General features: G+C 37.2%; 1 protein-coding gene across 1 annotated transcript in view; it reads left to right on the forward strand.

The window, feature by feature from the left end:
* Positions 1–44: 44 nt before the first annotated feature.
* GOSR1 (golgi SNAP receptor complex member 1) overlaps positions 45–19,660 on the forward strand; it is a gene marked incomplete at its 5' end in the record, with an annotated part of 33,120 nt that continues 13,504 nt past the window's right edge. The window contains 5 exons of the mRNA XM_085301240.1: positions 45–181; positions 2,201–2,288; positions 2,534–2,641; positions 4,725–4,816; positions 5,211–5,285. Coding sequence (XP_085157366.1) covers positions 45–181; positions 2,201–2,288; positions 2,534–2,641; positions 4,725–4,816; positions 5,211–5,285 — 500 coding nt within the window. The remainder of the gene's footprint in view (positions 182–2,200; positions 2,289–2,533; positions 2,642–4,724; positions 4,817–5,210; positions 5,286–19,660) is intronic.

Genomic DNA, 19,660 nt, shown 5'->3' on the forward strand with positions numbered 1-19,660 from the left:
GCCGCCGTGCCGGGAGCTGCGGCCGGGGCTCGGCCCCCTGACCCCTTGGCCGCTCTCGGCTGCTTTGTTCAGACCTCAGGAAGCAGGCGAGGCAGCTGGAGAACGAGCTGGACCTCAAGCTGGTCTCCTTCAGCAAGCTGTGCACCAGCTACAGCRGCACCCGAGACGGAAGGCGCGACAGGTATAGGTACTAACCCGTTTCTTTATGTTTCAACGCTGCTTTGAGTGCTTGGTTCCCTCTGTAGTTTGCTTCGTACTTGCCACCCCACTGCCACCCGTGGCTTTTATGCCTAATTTCTTAAGAAGCTCACTTCAATGCTTATTAGTTACACAATACTGGTAATGGTCTAAGTGCAATATTCAGGGGGACTGACACACGAGTGAGCAAGATACACGGTCTGTAGTGGTGCATGTGTGTTGCTAGGGCAAACTGTACTTAACCTGTGGTTTGTAATTGCGGGGACAGCATACGAACGAATGATGGCTCTGTATGTGCAGTTCAGCTGGCTGCATCAGCTTGTTTTCTAGTTTTTCATGTATTAACGCACCAGAGGTTTTCACATCATTTACTGAAGCTCCTGTACTCTGTGAATTCAGCCTCATACATCTTGGGTGGAAAGGCATCATATTTGTAATTCCCATTTTAATGAGGGGCACAGAACTGCTGTGACTGGTCCAAGGAAGTAACCAGCAAAGCAGGGAATACAAGTAGGTAGTTCTCTCCTCCTTGTGGAAGAGGTAGCTACTAGTTCCTGGTTTTCCTCTGAGATAAGTAGTGAGAGCTACATAGAATATATATATATATATTCTCTCTATGTGTGTGTGTGTGTGTGTGTATATATATATATATATATATATATACACACACACACGCACGTGAAGTATATATATGTATATTTGCTGTAGGCAGATTAATGTTTGACTGGAGAGTTAGTACAATAAAACTTTTCAAGTCTTTTCAGTTTACGGGCCAGGGTTGAGGTCTTCCTGCAGTTCCACAGCACTCATAATCAACTTCTCTTCCCTTGTGTTCAGCCTTTTAAAAAAGTAACGTTCTTGGAGTATTGATTATGAGTTCTGGTATTGCACATCGGTTGTGAGTATGACTGCTGTGTGCATGTATGTGTTGATTTTTTGGTTAAAATTTATTTTTACTTCCTATCCTTCTTAATCCTGTGAGGTATATCTTGATAGATGCAAACCTGCATCTATCTATACACTTTAGCCTCATGTTCTTCATGTCTTTTTGAGTAAATATTACTTTGATTAGTGAACTTGATCCTGTTCTTTGAATCATCGGAGCATTTCTTGTTTTCAAGGAGCAGATACCTCAGTGGATTGGATGTAAATCCTCCTCCCACTAGAGGATTGAATCATTTCTTGAGTCTTTCCCTGAATTTCTTGTTCTGTAAGCCTGAGAGAGTACCTCGAGATGGTCRTGCTGCTCCTGTATTAATGTCCAAGTCTCTGTCTCATGTTTCTTTTCTGTGCATTACTTGTTGTATAATCTAATTGTTTTACTTACTTTCACTTTCCTGTGTAAAACTTCTTCCTTCTTTTTCTTCCTGTAATTATGATAGACTGCTAAAGCAGAGAGTAGCCAGCATCTTTGAAAGATGTTAGCTGTCATATTTCTGCAGGTTGGCATACTATGTGGTATGCTTCTGTTGAGTAGATGTGATTTCTCATGTTCTTGATTTTTCTTTAAAAGCATGGAGAAGGTGAACTGTATGAAATAGAAATTGTGATAAATTTTACAGTTTGTATTGCTCTGTGGAACATTATCTGCATAAAATGTGAGTGGGAAGTCCTAGCACTGTGTTTATGATGGATGTTTATGTAACTGTTGTAACATACTAATACTGCAGTGTTCTTTCCTTAACCCTAAAGGTCAAGCTCAAAACCTGGGGGGAGAGGGACATAGGTGCTAGACAAGTACTGCTGTGTGCTGGTGCTAGACAAATGTTTAACGTCAGGCATATCTTCCAAAGAGAGGTTTTATTTTCCCCAAGTGATATATACTTTTAGCTATTATCTGAACTAACAACACGGTATAAGAGAGAAATGTTATTATATGAACTTACATTTTTTACCTTAGGAGACTTAGATAATGAAGTCTACTAACACCTACCACTAGTGTTTCTGTATTTCCTACATTCATGAAAATATGTACTTTACAGTAACTGTTCTTTTCCCTTAGTTCTGACACAACTCCTCTCTTAAATGGATCGAGCCAGGACAGAATGTTTGAGACCATGGCTGTGGAGATTGAACAGCTTCTGGGAAAGGTAAAGCAAGTTAACTGTATTTTGACTTCAGCCTCTAGTAGATACTGGTACACAGTATCCTGTCCTGTGACAAAAATGACTGTATACTACTAGTGTGGGTGGTAAGTATTTCTGGAGGAGTGTATCTCTTATTATAGCTAGCTCCTTCAACTTAGCTGTCTTATAACTTTACAAGCTAGTTTACAGCTTTACTACAGCTTTTAATAATTTACAAAAATAACTTATTTCTTGTTCTTCTCCTCCAGCTTACTGGAATAAATGACAAAATGGCAGAATATACAAATAGTGCAGGAGTTCCATCCCTGAATGCTGCACTGATGCATACGTTACAGCGTCACAGAGATATATTACAGGTAACAAATACATGCTTCTTGCTTTTCTTCTGTTGCTTTGTTGGAATAATTATTGATATTGTTGATGTTATAACATATTTGTTCATTTTGTGTATGTACGAGCATACTGTGTACATGATTACACTCACGTATATACACACATACACAGTCACTTATATGTGTACATATATACATGCATATACAAAAAAATATATGTATATATGCACGCACACTGATTGTCCAGGAGATATCTCAGGGACGCAGTGTTACTGAAAAATGCATGCGGTATTGTTTGTGATTAAAGTGCAACAAGAGAAGACTCTAATTAACTGAAAAATCTTTTTTTTATATGTATTGTGAGTGCAGGATTCAAAAACATTCTTATAACTAAAATTAAATACTTATCTTGGAGAAGTTTGTTTCTAAGTAGTCTATGAGTATGACCATTTATTCATAGATCTATAAGAAAATACCATCTTCTGTAAAGCATTTTTTTGCCCTTATTTTTTTTGGTTAAATTGTGTTCTACTGTCTTTAATATTTAGTTACCTAAAATTAATTGCCACTGGAGATCTCTGATAAAGGAAAAAGCTGCACTAAGGAGGCTACATGAAAAAAAGCAATTCAAAGTCTTGACTATGGAAGTGACATTTGGAAGGACATTTGGAAGTTTCTAATGAAGATAGATCTGGGCTGTTCTCAGGGCCTGTGCAGGTTTCTGCTTGGGTTGCTGCCCAGTTCTTATGTGAGAGTATTTGGAATGTTTTGCGGTCTGCGCAAATGAATACAACTTGCTTCTAAAACATGTCGTGTGGATTATTCTGCACAAACTTGATTCTGGGTTCAGGTTCCTTTCTAAAGAGTCTTTCACTGAATTRTATGTCTTATATGGTAATATTTAATGTCTCTCTTTCATCTGAGTAGAAAAGTTAAACTAGACCAAAAATAACTAACAATTTGAGCRGAAGCCTATCTGGTACTGGTGTGCTTTCATCTCTCTACAGGCAAAAGCATTTTGTGTAATCTCATCCTTTAYAAAGTCTTGTATTTGAATGTTTTGCTAAAAGATGTAAGTGCTTCCAGTCCCAACTCACTTTTTTGCTCCCCAGACCCCCCAAAACTAACTCTGGGTTGAAAAAATAGCATTTTTTATGTTATCTCATCAAATCRTTTAAAATTTCATACCATTTGAGTTGTAGAAAGCCATCATTTAAAGGGCAAAGTCTAGCTAAGAAAGAACACTATAACATGCCATCATGTCAATGCCTTTAATACAGCAAAAGGGGAAAAGTGCTATAATGAATTAATGTTATTGTTTGTGTGGTCTGTCACAGCAATATTAGAGGTGCATAACATTTAAAATAGGAAAATGTGGTTGTAAAACCACATAAAATAAAGGGACTTGAAGGAAATAAGCTATGTTTCAGATTAATTACATTTTCACAGAAGTAATATTAAAAATGAAGGTTTTATTAGGCTAGATATATGAAGTATGTGTTTTTTGGTTTTTTTTCCCTCTAGTGTCTGTTCAGTGCACAGAATAAAAGGTGTAACATTTTGTAAAAGCTATAGCATTCATATGAAAAACACCCGTTGCCAGTTAGGTTGTCTTTCAAGAAACATTAGCTGCCTGAAAAGTTGTTAACGTAAAATTACAACTTGAAAATCATTAAAAACTAATTGTCTTTTACTCTTGAGAATTTTTTTTCATCCAGTATAGCTTAACRAAATAAATGCAAAGATGCCTTCACCACGTCAAATGAGTAAGTTTTACCAGTACTTCAGGTTCAATCCATTTATGGGAAATTCCAACACAAAATGATTCTTCCTCAGAAAGTTGAAGATACATGAAAAAGGGAGAAGGAATTTCTGTGAATCTTCCACTATGAGCTTAACTGTAGCTAACAAAAGTAAATCTCACTGCTCTTAGAGTATTTGCTAACATATACTTTGTATTGCCTTCCCAGCAGTTTCAATGTTAACTTAAGCTGTCTTTGTACTTYTTAATCAAAGGACAGCTAATATTTTAAAAGATGGTCAGATCTTACTCAAGTATTATTGTTTTTTAAATTGAACTAATTTTGTAGTCATTGTTTTATTACAGGATTATACTCATGAATTCCACAAAACCAAAGCAAACTTTCTGGCAATAAGAGAAAGGGAGAATCTGTTGGGATCAGTACGAAAAGATATCGAGTAAGTCATATTGTTTATTGTAAATTGTACTGTGTGTTACAGCAGCTCCTTCTCYATGAAGGAGAAGATGCAGTCCTCCTGTAGGAGGAGAATAATTGACATAGCTGATTCATCTGTCTCTTAACAAAACAAGAAAAGTTACTTGAATTCATGAATCTTAGTAAAGCTATAATGAGTGATAATAAGATTGTTTTGTTTCATTTTACTGTGATGAGGAACTCATGTYTTTAAAACTATTAAGTTATGTCAAATCAGTTTTAAAATATCTTAACATGACTGAAACTTCTCTGTTTAGTCACTTAGGGGTAATAAAGCATGATAGTATGTAGATCTGTAAATACCGTCTGCCAAAAAACTTTTGGAAAAAAGTTTTTCGAATTTTCTTACATTTTAGATCATATAAAAGTGGGTCTGGTGTGAATAACAGAAGAACAGAGCTATTCCTTAAGGAACATGAACACCTTCGAAAGTAAGCCTTATTTATTTCTGTTTAACATGCACATTTACTTATGTTGAGGGTGCCTAACTCTTTTTTTTTTTTTTTTTTTTTTTTCTTCACCTCTCAGGTGAAACATTCTTAATTTGAAGTATGGATGAAAGCATGAAAGCTTTGTCCCTTGGTAGACAATATCCATAATGAACGGTTTACACTTTGTATTCTGCAAGAGCACTGGTACTTGTGCAGCTGGAAAAACGCTTGTGGCTCGTGCTGTGAAATGCATGTAGTGGGTGTGCTAGTTTTCAGCGATTTCTACTTTAGGAGCTTGTYAACACTAAGGGATGTTTTTATGTTGTCTTCAGCGGGCTTTTTCRAGTCACTTCTGACTTAGACTTCATGCTTGGCCTCTTTTGATCTTAAGAAAGTATATACCTTTGCAGTATAACAACTAGGATAAGGGTTAAAAACCAAAATGGAAAGTCCCCATGACTTAGCCATTGTACTGTTTCCCCTCTTTTATTTATCAGTGTTAGGCTCAGAACATTTCTTTCTTTCTTTTTTTTCCTCTTGTCTCTACTGAGGATGTGGGGAAAGACTAAATCCTAAATTAACTATGTGTTTAAATACTTTGAGTTTGACTCCTAACTTATTAGCTAATATATAAGAAAAATAGAAAATRCTTTTTTCTTTTTTTTTTCTTTTTCAATTCTTACTGCAGAGGGCTTTAGAGTATGAGTAGCTCATTTGTGYGTTACCCTCTCATCAGTTATTTTACTTCTGATGTTTTGCTTTGAAGGGCAAATATGGCTTTACATTTGTGGGAATTTGTTGGTGTAATTTTGTATTAGAGGACTTTGGAACAAGTCTGTCAGTTTGCTCTTTTGGGTGAACTCTAATTTGCATGCGTGGCCTATTTATTACATGTATACAGTGACTACTTTTCTGTACAAGTTGGTGGTTATCCCCTGTTAGCAGTAAGTAAAAAGCACTTGAAGAGGAAAAGGAACGCCAGTGGAACATTACTGGAAAGGTGCATGTCTTTTAGGCCTTCTATATGGCCAGGATTTACAGTAGCATCAATCTTTGCCTCTGTATTCTTCTAAACCTTAGTCATGTTAAACTCCAATCTTACACAAGAGGGCAGGCTTCCATTTAAAAAAAAAAAAAAAAAAAAAAGGTGGCCTTAACAGATATGCTTTCTTAACGATGATAAATTAAAACTTCTAGCCAGAACTGTACAAAAAGCTTTTATGGAAAATTAAAACTAAAGTTTCTTACTATTTTTATAACTTAGAAATTAATTGGTCTGGAGCTAGAATTATGACTTTTGTTAGGTTGTATTTATATTATGCCTAGATAATCAGGAAGTGTAAAGTTTCCAGGATAAAATAGGCTTAATGTTTGGGAGGAGAATSTTAATTGAAATACTCTATGTTGAAGAATGGAAGAATGAATATCTTTTTTTCTGGGTAAACCTTTTTCTTTCTAAATTTTATGATTTCTTTTTTGTGATGAGCAATAAATATTTTTATATATTTGGCACTTTCTTAAGGAAAGATAAGTGGATTATTTCTGAAGTTATTGTAAAATACACTTCTAAGAAACTGACTTAGTCCCTCTAAACACGATGTTTTGAAAAGTTAAAACAATGAAGAGAGGAAACTTTCAAACATTTTATAAACATCGCCTGGCAGATGTTTTCAGAAATTTAGTCTAGCGCTCTTTCAGGTATTGATTACTTTGATCTCTTTAAACATACTAAGCTCTTCAGTATGTTTATAGAATAAAAATACAGTCTCAGAAAAAGGYAAATCATCTTCTAGGTGATCACTTGAAAATATCAAGATTTTWAAAATTGCAACATTAAGAAAAACAAAACAAGCAACTAATGTGAGTTGGGAATTTTTAAGAAACAGGGCCAGAATTAAACATGGAATAGTGCTGCRAGGTGGCGATAACTTTAAAGTATATGAAGGAATCTGGTGTAGAAACAGAAGAAAACCTTGGCAAGAAATCAGAAGCTMACAAGATGTTCAAAACCTTTGAATTGAGGACCCACAAGTTCGGAAACAGATACTGGCCAGGGAAACTATTAAAAGGTTTCAACRTATTTGTCCTCGGGAAAAGCAGTTAATGAGCTATTACTGCCAAAAAATGTTAAAGTTAGCAGAAGGTCCCAAGAAATCACCAGAGCTGGCAAATTTTTATCAAACATGCTCCTAGAATAAACTGGCAAGCCTTTTGAGATGCTGCATATTTGCAGTGCAGTAAGTCATGATGCTGGCTTACTTGGTAGAACTAGGTGATGTGTATAAATCGGTCACAAAGGTGCCGCAGTAAGAATTCAGATACGTTTTTTGTGAAGTTGTGAAACCTATGAAAAGAGCTTGAGAAATTGAGGCGGAAACATAAACTTTGCAAGTACCTTACATCCTGCCAAGCAATGAAATAAAGCCACAGTAATTACRTATTAGTATAGAGTATCAAAGCATTCACTTTATGACTCTGCTTAATTTGTATATTAAGTGCTTTAGCCTTTTACATATTTCTTTCCTAATTTGCTAATGGACATCGAGCATGGAATCTTAGGAATCTGTAATGTGGAAAAGACTGTTAAAATGGTGCAGAAACAGGATCATGACAGCGTGTCTGAAATGCTGTGAACTAAACCTTGCAGATTAGCAAGGGTTTCTCTGCAAGCACGTACAATTACTGATGCCCGGGCTCTTACCCGGTGCGGCGTACCAGGGTTGTCTGTCAGCCTTTCTTTTTCTGCACTACCGTGTGAGACAGGACAAAAGGAAACTTGACGCTTACTCTCGGCGCGTTCTCCGTGAATGCTCTTTAAAAAGCACGCTGGTGGTCAGTTAAAATGAGGTTGGAAAAATGATAAATTAAATGGGATAATGATGCCCTGTTAATGTTTTTACCTAGTGCTTTAGATTTTTGACATGTCGGTTGCTAAAAGAATTATCGTCAAATCTACTGCAGAAATATTTTCAGCTGATTTTTGAATGTTTGCTTCCTTGGGTCTTTGCAATTCAGTAAATGTCTCATCTTTTCTGTTTGTGTGCTTTTTGCCAGGAAARTAAATAAGTCATCCCTTTTCTTGTAATGCTCTTTTCCATCTAAAGAAAATAAAAATTTTAATGAATAGATCTAGCTTAGCAGTTTAAAAACTGCCCTGAAAAGTGCTGCCTAAGAGGAAAGAATCCTGTCAGCTTATTGTTTACTTWGAGAAGTTCTGCTGTTATTGATGAATTGTATTTTAAGTCAGTGATAGAGGAACTAATGTGTTTGATACATATGCACACACACTATTGCAAATTTATTGCGACTAAAAATATTTCCCTCACGTTAGTGAGGTAATCATTTCAGGTGATACTGATGAATATGTGAAAATTGATGCMTAAGACTCCCCAGACTTATGTAGAAACTACATGCTTTTATTACCCAGGTTGAATTCCTTGAAAACCTAAATGAAGCAGTTTGTGGTCATCTGTGTTTGCTGTAGCACATTTGTTCTGTCATTTTGGGGCCGCTACGTGACTATCACGATACTACTCAGCTCCAGTTCACAAAAGTAAGATCCCGTCCTTTCTAAGAGGAGTGGCTCGTGGTGCAGCAGGGGCCCGTGCCGCCGCAGGTCTCACGAGCTGTGTTCCTTCGGTCCTACGCCTGCCCCATCGTTCAGAATCCCTGAAGAGATGATGCTCCCCTGTGTTTCTTGTAACCTCTAGCTTTGGGAACAGAGAGGGTAGAGATGCCTGAGGAGGTGGATGGGAAACTTTACAGAAGGAGAGAGAACAAATTGAAGCGGGATGCGTTCTGCATGCAGAAGAGGAAAGAGGAATCAGAGAGGCGAGCGAAAGAAAAGCAGGAATCTGCAGCAGTTGCGTAGTGGTGGTAAATTAGACACAACTGATTCGTGGAGAAGTGTAGGAAAAATTAATGTTTGTGCAACATTTCATATATTTAAAGCACTCTGAAGTGCTTAATGTCATTATTACTGTTATTATTGCATTTCATTCTTCCACAGAACTATTTCAAATTTCCTGTTGTTTGGGCAGAAATGGCCACGTTCAGTAGAGAATGATCACTGGAAACTGTTTTCAACTGTTCTCATTCGTAATTCAGTCCAAATCTTAATAGGGGGAGTGACTTGCTGACCATTTTTCCTCTAAATATTGATGTTGCTAGCAAATGTTAACTTCAGTAATGGAGAAGTCAGCTTAATGAAATGCTGAGGCGCCTTATAAGATTCTTGATTATAGGTGTGTTGTCCTTTGGGGAAAAAGCTACCATTTTCTACTTTCATTTAATTCCATTTAATTCATTTTTCTTTGTTATCACAGTTCTCTGCTCCTCCCTCCACCATGTGATTTCCATTTAGCAYGCTCTTGCTGGTCGGTCTCCTTTGCCACCCTTTGGGCTTCAGTAGCCCTTCAGTGCCGGATTAAAACCTGACAGTTACTGTTGTCTCSCTTCCCGTCCCGTCCCTCACCCCTGATTGCTGGGGAGACTCAGACGCCTGCACAGTAACTTCTTCAGCTGACAGATAATATGCCTCTGCCTCTCCTTCATTTTGCTTGGAAAGAGAGAGGCAATAGGAAAAACAGCAGTTACACCAATTACTTTGTTTTCTGCTCAAGGTGGTTAGGGAAGCAGCRGGGGAGGAGGAGTGTGATGAGCCTCTTCCCTGGGTGCCCTGCTGGCTGCCTGCTCTGCAGCCTCAAACTGCTGAGCTCTACATTAGATAGACCCAAATAAGGGTGGTTTTATTGCAAAAGTTATCTCCAAATTAAACTTTTTTTTTGCTCTTCTCAAAGCAGAGTATGTTGTTCTTGTTACCATGTTATCTTAATACAGATTTTAACTGAAGGAAAGCTTGATATTGAATAATTTGCTTTATAACAGTTATGAAGAAAACAATAGATCTATTATAAAAGGACAGTCTGCATTAGGCATGTCCTTAGTTGGAGTGGTTGCAAAGAAACCCTGAGTATGGTGTAATTTGGTTGTAGACATGCTGTACAATAGTAATAGAAGACTTCAGTACTTTGTTGAACTGGAAGAGATTGAGGAATTTCTTGGTTAAATATTTCTCTGCTGACCATTTACTGCAAGAGGTCTAGCAATGTTGTCAGTTTTCCCAATTGCAATTAAACACCATTAACTTATTTTCTTTGCTCCCTTGAATGAGGAAAGCTGAGGAACTATTGCGTTAAGAGTGCAGCCTAGTGTTGCAGTTAGCCAACGTGAATGATGACAGCGGTCACCTTAGCTTACTTAATGCCTTGCATAAGCGTAGATTGGAATATCTGTAACTGATTTCTTTTGATAGGGTAGTGTGCTCTCTCTGAAGACAGGCAACGCAAATGAGAGGGTTTTCAAAAGACAGATTGGAACAAAGAAGACTTTATTATTGCAGAAGCATATTTAAAGGTGCATACAATTTGTATTCTATTTCTGTTTCTAAATAAGATTCTGTTCTTTCTCCTGCCTCCTCTTCCTACAGAGTTTTCTTGATTGTAGTTATCCAGTCAGTGATTCCTTTCTTTAGCCTGGTTTCTGTGTGGAGTTGAATGAGCTTTATTTCCAAGCCTGCCGGCATCTCTTCAAGATCCGTAGCAGAATGACACAGGACRCTTTAAAAGTGGCTGGGGAGGCTTCCTGTGTCGCAGTCCCAGGCTGAACACCAGACGTGGGCATATCGTGTGATACTTGCCCGCAAAACTAGCCTGAACATAATTTATCTGTTTTTTTTCGTTTTGATAGTAAACATTGCATAATGAGGGAGATGGTTCATGTCTTCAGGAGGAGAGAAACTTTGCTTATTATGGGATTGCAATTATATAACTATATGAGCAAGTTGTTAAAGTAGCTTAATGAGAATTTGGGGAGGTTCAAAGCTTGCAGGCAGTGAAGAAAGATGGTCTCYTGGGCATCATTATTATTTATAAATAACTTAATAAAAGCACATGAASATCAGCCAAATGTTTCAGCATTTTAAAAAAGTTTTCTCTTTAAAAATAGTTTGAGTTTCATTAGAATAAAATCAACTAGTGCTTTTCATCTCAGTGTGCAATATTTAGGACTCATAAAAAAGAAAAACAACCCAAAGACACTATAAAAATATTTTATTAGTCTCACAAGGTTTATTTGTATACTTTCCTAATAGCTTGGTTGCTTTTTTAAAAAGAAATATTCTAATCAATAGATTTCCTGACATTTGTGACTTTGTGATACCTTTATAACTCAGTATGTCTAAAATGAATTGTATTTGATTAAAAAAAAAAACACATGCACACAGAAAACCCAGTTTGGGGACTTGGTTTATAGCCTCCATTATGGGCTTAAATGAGCTGTAAAGCTGAAATACGGGGGTGAAATACAATGCAGACAAACAGACTTTAGCCTTAAGAACGTCAAAACTCATTGCTTGCTTTTCATCTCTATAAAATAGGAAAGTTCTTGCATGAACTTCCATTCATTAACAGGTAAAAAAACTGTTAACTATCCTAGGTCTTTATGAATGCCTGCAGAAATCAAAGAGCACAAACTCAGAGCAGGGTTGTGAGATTCCCAGAATACCTCACCAAGCAGAAGGCTAGCTAGGATTACAACATTGCTCCGGTTCTGGGTTCTTGGCTGTACCTTAGAAATGTGCCCTTGATTCGAGGAGAGGGAGAGATGGAAAAAAAACATTTCAAACTTGAGCTCTGTGATTGCCACTGAAGCTAGTTGCTCATTTCAGAAATAAACAAGTCAGTGATGCATGTTTTATTTGCTTTTAGCTTTCCTTTAAACACTGATTCTTAACTAGGACAGCTTCTCCCTCCAAGGTCTGTATTGAAATTAGGATTTTGACAAGTACTGAAATACATTTTACATGGGTTGATTCTGATAAGTACGTGCATCTTTTAAACAGAACCAATAGTTGTTGAGTTTTAGGAAATTTCTTTTGCATAGCTTTTTAAAAATTAGGAAATAGATTGATGTTTCAGAGGAGCTACCATCAGTATTTGTAGTTTTCTTTATTTACCCTTGGTAGATGCTGTATGGTTTTCATGCATTGTCACAATAATAATGTGTATAGTATAAATAACTTTCCAGCTAGAGAACATGCTAATAATATTCACAGTTAAGAATTGAAAAACATTTTAGAATTAAGAGAAGTATCAGCCATTCAGATACTTATAGAATKATAGAAAGCACTTACAATGCAGAAATTCTCTGTAGAAATGTTTTCATGAAGAGGTCATCTTCAGGAAAAAACGGTGGCTTCCAAAGGGTCTCTTCATGCCATTATAATTACGGTATTGTGGCCTTCCTCCTTAGGAATGCTCATGTTAAACAGCAGAAAACATTGCTTTTGATGCACTAAATTATTCCTAAGGTGTAGACTGATTAGATAGACACTTAACAGAGCTAGCTGTATTTGGAAGATAAGATTTCTCAAAGCAGAATCTGAGAATCCCTTCTTAGTTTAATATGTCTTTTTGTGTGTGTGTGTGTGTGTGTGAGCAAACTGTATACTTGCTTACTTCTTTAAGACTAGAAGTGTTTGGTCATTATTTGCTATTGGAACCTCCAGTGTAAACCACTGAATATCATGTGATGGGTATGGAGCTGTTAAATAGTAATTATTTCAATTTGTCATGAATATGTATGTTATCTCTGGAAAGTTATCATATTCCTATATAAATAAATGTCATTCTTGAATTTACTTAAATTGAGCTTTTGTACCAATGCAATTAGATTTTCCTCATTCTTGGCTGCTGTATGGTAGGCTACACCAATCTTAGTCTGATGCTTTTCTGGGGGCTTGATGTAAAACATTGACCCTTGTTTTTTGAGGATGTTTTCTCTCAAACCCATGTTGGTGATCTAGATCCAAATTCCCACTAAAACGCATCCATTTTAGCCTGAGAGTATGGTTTTACTTAGAACTTTTTAAGCTTCTTAGTTGAGTTGTCAAGCAAAAGATGCAGGCTGCTTTCCTCTCACTTAAGAGACTTATTTATATTGACTGTTGTCTCACTTTTGGAAGAATGCTGTCTTTTTCAGTGTTAGATAGAAAGACAAGCCTGAGGATGCAGTGAAATTGGGTTGGTGGAACACTTTTAGAGATCTTTGTTATTGAGTTGCGTCTTGAATTGGAGTCGAATGCATTGTGCAGTTTATATTTTAAAACATGTTCAATATATTGTTAACTAGGTAATTATAAGAATTACATTTTGAAACACAATAAACAGGTGGTTGTAACATTAAGTAATTTGACTAAATCCTAGTTGAAAGCCATGTAGCTTTCTGCAGCTGCCAAAAATACCCCCCAAACCACAGCAGCTGAAATGCAGAGTTTGGAAGCAGAAGAGTTTCCACCAGTATGTATTTCGGAGCTTTGTAGCAAAATAAAATTGGGTAGTCAAACGTGGAGTAACTCACACTTCATTTGTATGTTAGCTTTGCTAGCATTTGTATTTAATATCTTGGATAGCCTTTTGAGTTGGTTTGTATCACAGGGCTCTTCTGCAAGACAAAGATTGCATTCTGTATGAGACTAGTGGAATGATTTCTTCTGAGTTTGCACACCAAGTCAAAAGCAGCAGAGTCGGGAAGTGGTACAGCCTTTTTTCTTACGGTGCAGATGCTGGGTGGCTTTTCTTTTGGTAATTTGTGCACCTATTGTATTCAGATGTGTGCACAACAGACCAGTAATGGCAGGTTGTCGTGATAGGGCTGCTCTTCTGTCAATTGATGTTGTTGGATATTGAAGGCTGTTCCTACATGTATGCACTTAGAAATGTTCTTTGGTATGTGTGTGATTTTTTATTTTGTTTTGTGTTTTGGGGGTTTTCCCCCTTTCTGGTCAAAGCAGCCCCCTTTCTGGTCAAAGGTATAATCTAAATTATTTTTTCTAGTTTAAAATGTATAATGAAAACATCACTCCTACTGAATATTAGCTCAGCATACAGTATGTAAAATTTGAGGAAATGCCGATGTAGTCCATTAGTAGGTTACTGGAATTGTTCTGACAGTTGTGGTTGCTTGATAATGACTTACAGTAAAGCCTTTCCTTTTCAGTTCATTTAACTTTGTTCCTATGGGTAATATGGAGCAATTATGGGAGGGTCAGTCTATCCAGGAACTTTCACAACCATGAATGCAGAGCCTTTAGAAACTTTATTGTGTAGCTACTGGTGCCATCCTGTCATTGGTTTAATGTTCTTCCTAATACGCAACTAGCTGCTGCACTTCATTAGATGATAGGAACTGTTTTCCTTTTAAGTTTTTAGCTGTGTTTTTTTTGATAACCTGTGCTGCAGATTATCAACAAACCTCTTATTTCCTTATAGATTCACTTGAAAGGAAAAAGTATGGCTGTTACTCACTCTCATGGGACTCTTGAACATCAAGCAGTCCCTCTGTAGTCTTTCTATGCACTGAAGAGCTTTCTTGGCGAACAGCTCTTTTTGCAGACACACTTACTTGACTCTGTTGCTAGCAGTAAGTCCTAATAAGTCCATGCAGTTCGGAGGTGCAGAAAAGCATGCCTCTGTCTTGCATGTTTCTTGTACACAAAGTACGTGTGCACCATCTGGAAAGAAATTCAGCACCAAATGATGCTGCTTAAGTGCCTTTTATTCTAGATTTTAAAAATTGCTTGTACTGATTAAAAACAAGGTGATTTAGTGCTATTGTGCTATTTTTTCTTTACTGATTTTGCAGCTACTTCTCATTCTTCTTGGAAGTGATTGCTGAGTKTCAGACTCCACAGTACTGCAGAAATAAGCTTGCTTGCATGTTTGGGATTTGTAAGCGCGATGTCGCTAAAAATTTGTTCATTCGGAACAAATCTATACATAGGCTTAATTTTCATGTTTATGCTGTTTCTAATGTTTGATTGTTGCACACATTCTGTCTTATTTCATTTTATCTACTGGAACAGAAAGTGTGAAAACATTGCCTCTCCTCAGCTTCCAGACTTACACTTTAGTTAACATGGAAGGGAACCTGCACAGGACAGCAGTTTGTATGGGTATTTGAAGCTTTCTCTATCTGCTATCAGAATGGTTTCTACAAGCAAGCTGTTCATCCCTGAAAATGCCCATTTTACCTCAAGTACATGTGGTTGACWAGTTCTTTTCAGGTCTTGCAAGTCATGCTGAAAGTTTAAGATGCATACTTTGTAGTTAAAAATACTATTTTTCCTTCCCATGCTGTTACATATAGTTCATTCACAATAGATGCTACTTCTGCTTTTTGCTAAAATCATAGGAGTAAATTCTGTTTGCACAGGACTATTAAAAGTTTTCTCTCTCTAGATGTCATATACTTAGACGTATTTGTCTTGCCATGCTCTCAGGTTGGATCCCCGTCCATGATTAGGCTTCTACACCAGTTTTGGTCTTCRTTAGCAACTGTGGGAGACTGTTGCTAAACCAGCTAAGCAGCTCTGGTGGAATTTATTGTTTCTTTCATGCTCAAGTCAATCAACCTTGAGACAAGTCTTGTTAAATCCGGAAAAAATATCTTGTTTACTGTCATAGGAGAATGTATTCTGCTTTACATTTTTCTAGTTAAGTTTTAAAGAGTTTTAATGATCTGTGAGATTTTTTTAGATGATGAGGAAACTCAATGGCAAGAAGAAAACAGCTGGAGCTGGATTTGTGTGTGTGTGCACAGAATTTCACTTGTGATTTAGGAATGATTATGAAGATGAAAATAATTGACTGTATTAGTCTGATTTGCTTTGTCATAGTCTGTGTGTTTGTATTATAGTATGAAATATGTTTTGTAATGTTGGCATTCCTTGAAGTTCTACATTGCCTGGTGATTCAGGATTGTGAAAATGATCTAATGCAAACAATTTCAGAGCACTGAAACTCATTTAATTTTGCAGTCAGGGAAAGAATGAAATGAAATAATTAGTTTTGTAATTATTCTTTAGGATGTGGAAGAAGCCCAGTCTTGACTTAAGTAATGATCAATATTACGGAATTTAAATTAATGACTTAGAGATTTGCTTTAAAAAACAAAGAAAACAGAACACTTACTTTCATTTTAGAAGTGTGATGTGGTGGACAGGATTCTTTTCTGTCCTATAAGCATATTTCACTTAGTTTTTCTTTTGGATTARCTAACCTGTCTGCATATTTAAATGACAAATTGCACAATCTTTTCTGAAGTTACAGCATTTGCACAGAAGCCTGCTTATTTCATCCACATGACTGCTATTGCTGGATTTCTGCCATTCATTTTAGCAGGTGATGGCCTCAGCATCTTTCAGCATTCTTTTCGTATCGTATTTTTAAAYGACTTTGTCAAAGTGCCATCTGTCTCGACAGGTGAAAATACATAGCTTATTGAAAAAGATGATGAATCAGATTAATATTGCCCAGAGTAATCGTTTGCTTGCTKAGATGCTCATAAGGTAATCGCCATTGGATCTGTTATCCTTGCTTGGAAAGCAGAAGAACAAAGTTACACTATTTTATAAAAATCCACCTTTTTATGTTTTGAATGTACAGCTTGAGCAAGAGAGCCGCAAGCTTCCCCTCTACCTGCCTCACCTTGGTAAAACTTTGGGTTTCTGGGTGCCCTTGTGCTTTGTGTTCCTGGTCTGCCTTAAATCCATCTGTTATTTCCTATGACTACAAATGGTAAAATGATGAAGCAAGTGTCTGCTTCTCTCTGGCTGCCACTGTAAGTGAATGTTACAGTCTGCATTTGCCAACTACTTTGAAAGACCTAAGTAAGAGGAGCTTTGTGAATRCACATACTGCCTTTACAAGAGCATCTAGTATCTGCTTAAACTCAAATTTTTCAAGAGGTACTGAACAAAATTCTAAGGAATTCCAATGCACAGATTTCTTTTTWTTTTTTAACCTTAAAATATTCTTACTCACACTGCTGATGTGAAAATTTCAGTAAACAAAATGCCTCTAAATTGCTCAGCAGCATGGGAGCAGGGAAATGCATGATTTCATGTCATAGTCCTTTTCTGCTAGAGTTTGTACACACTTGGAAATATGGTTGGGGCACTCATAAGATGATGATCCTTGAGATAAGAAAAATATTCTGAAAGTTGTATGCTGTAAGTACATATGGTTGCAACTTCATGGATGTTTACTTAAAGAGAGTATAGCAGTCACTCTGCCCTTACTTGCACGTTGTTCATTCTGAAGAAAATTTGTATGCATCTCATTCTTTTAAATAGTTGGAGTGACTGCCGTTTAAGCTGAGAAACATCAATCTTGTGGCTTCAAATAAGTGTCTTGTGCTGGCATTTGCCTCTAGTGTGCGTGCTTATTGGTACTGAAAACTCTGTATTACTGTGTTTAAACATATTATTAACTTCTACCTGTCATCATTTCGCAGGTAGCTACATTTCAAGGGTTTTTATAGACGCGCACACACATACACAAATGCTGTATAATATAATTGAGACTGAACATGATATTTTAAACCTTTTAAACATGATATCCTGGTATTTAGTTATCCAGTTAAGTAACAAAACTGTCCAACTGCTACTTTCTCTAATGTGCAAAGCAATTTGAGTCTCCACTGCGGAGTGGTGAGGCTGACTTTCGTGCACTGAAAACCTGAGAGAACAGATTAGTTCACTTAAGGTCTCTGAATTTATTCAACTTGCCTGTCTCCTCCAGTAAAATAGGACTGCTCTGGGAATGTTTTGATCCACAGAATGTTAATAAGTGTAGCTTATTTCCAGCTAGGCACGTGGTATCTTTTTTTTTCTTGTGAATATGTAAAAAGCTTTGTTTTAAATGGTCCATCCTCACCCTTTTCAGTCTGTTTTTGCAGCTTATTCTTACTACYGACCACATAATGCACCAGCTTGTTRGAGACTGTATCTGTGTACGAAAGGCATGACCTGAGCTGAATTTTGTACTTTGCAGGATTGATGATTCTGGAAATCTTCAATACTTTGCTTTTCTGTTCCACTTGGCTTGGGGATGTATTTTTACTATTAAACTTGAGACTTACTACACTCATTTTGAATACATAACTATGACGTTTTGTAGTTTCTTGTGCCTGTGGTAATAAGTACCATAGAGTGAGTAAAAACCAATTTGCTTGTAACTGTTTTGAACATTTGGAGCTCGCCTTTGTTTTGGGCGTGAAAAGAAGTGCTCCAGTTTTACTAATGTTTTCAGTCTTTGCTGCCCCAGTTGAATCCCTCTCAACTTAAATTTGGGCAAAATATTTTTAGTGCTCTGTATGCTGTCTTCGTATTTCAAGCCATGGACTGCACTGAAATAGCAGCTTTTATGTTTGCACTCCTCTCGGCAGGCAAATAGGGGCACCCTGTCAGCATCTTCTCCCTGAGCAGCGCGCACAGCACAACTTGCTACTCTGTTGTGCCTCCAGTTTGAGATCTGGGGGGGTTCTCCAGAATATATGTGGGCAGAAGAGATGTTCCAAATCAGGCAGTGACTTTGGAGTCGGGCAGACTTCTGCTCTGCGCTGGGGCTGCTGCTGCTTCTTTCCACAAGATGCTGAAACACTTGGAGCAAAGAGAGTGGAAGACGAAGATGGCCGTGCTCTTTTAATGTCTTTTAATCCTTTCGTTCTGGCAGCAATCAATAGCAGTATGCAGTAGCGCGCAAGGCTTTGTTCTGTCAGATTGATTTGCTCGTTAAACTAGCACACTCACGTTTTCCAGTTGCTCTGCAAGAGTTTTTAGTTCTGGGGGATGAACAGAGCRATTGCAGAGATGCATCGTTGTTCCTGCACACGGGAAGTACGGATGCGGTCACCTATTCCGTCTGTTAGTGTAACAGCTGCGATTTTGCTTGTTTTATCAAGACGATTTCTGGGATTTCATAACTGGCTGTAAAAGATTGCTTTAAAACCTCTGTATAACAAGTTGAGTGCAGAAAAAAAAGAAAAATTGCTCAAATATTTTGAGGGGTTTGTTTGTCTTCTAATCTCGCATGTCTGTTTTTCAAAATGAAATGTTCTCTCTGTGGTGCTGTGTATTTTAGCCTGTCTTTTCCCAGGATGCTGCACAGAAACTTGATTAATGTCTGGCAGCAGGGGGGAAGGATGTGCATATTATCAAGATTTCTATAACAGATAACGTGTATTCTGTTTTTTAACCATCACCTAATTCTTTCAACTGATGTTGTTGTAGAAAGAGTTTGTTTTGTTAGCCATCATCAAATGGTATTTGGTAAACTAGCTCCAAAGCAATGTTTTCGGATATTGTTATATAAAACTAAGCTCCAGCTTTTATTTTTACCCTCTTTTGAGGGGGGCAGAGGGGGAATGACCAGAATCAAGGAGCAACAAAGATGAGGTACTTTATTCTCTGAGACTTCTTTCCAAACTGTCCTGGGCACCATGTACATCTCTGGCTCAGATAGCTTTAATTAACC

This window comes from Rhea americana, unplaced genomic scaffold (assembly GCF_003343005.1).
Source record: "Rhea americana isolate MKP2758 unplaced genomic scaffold, rheAme1 scaffold_175, whole genome shotgun sequence".
In the NCBI taxonomy this organism is placed as follows: Eukaryota; Metazoa; Chordata; class Aves; order Rheiformes; family Rheidae; genus Rhea; species Rhea americana.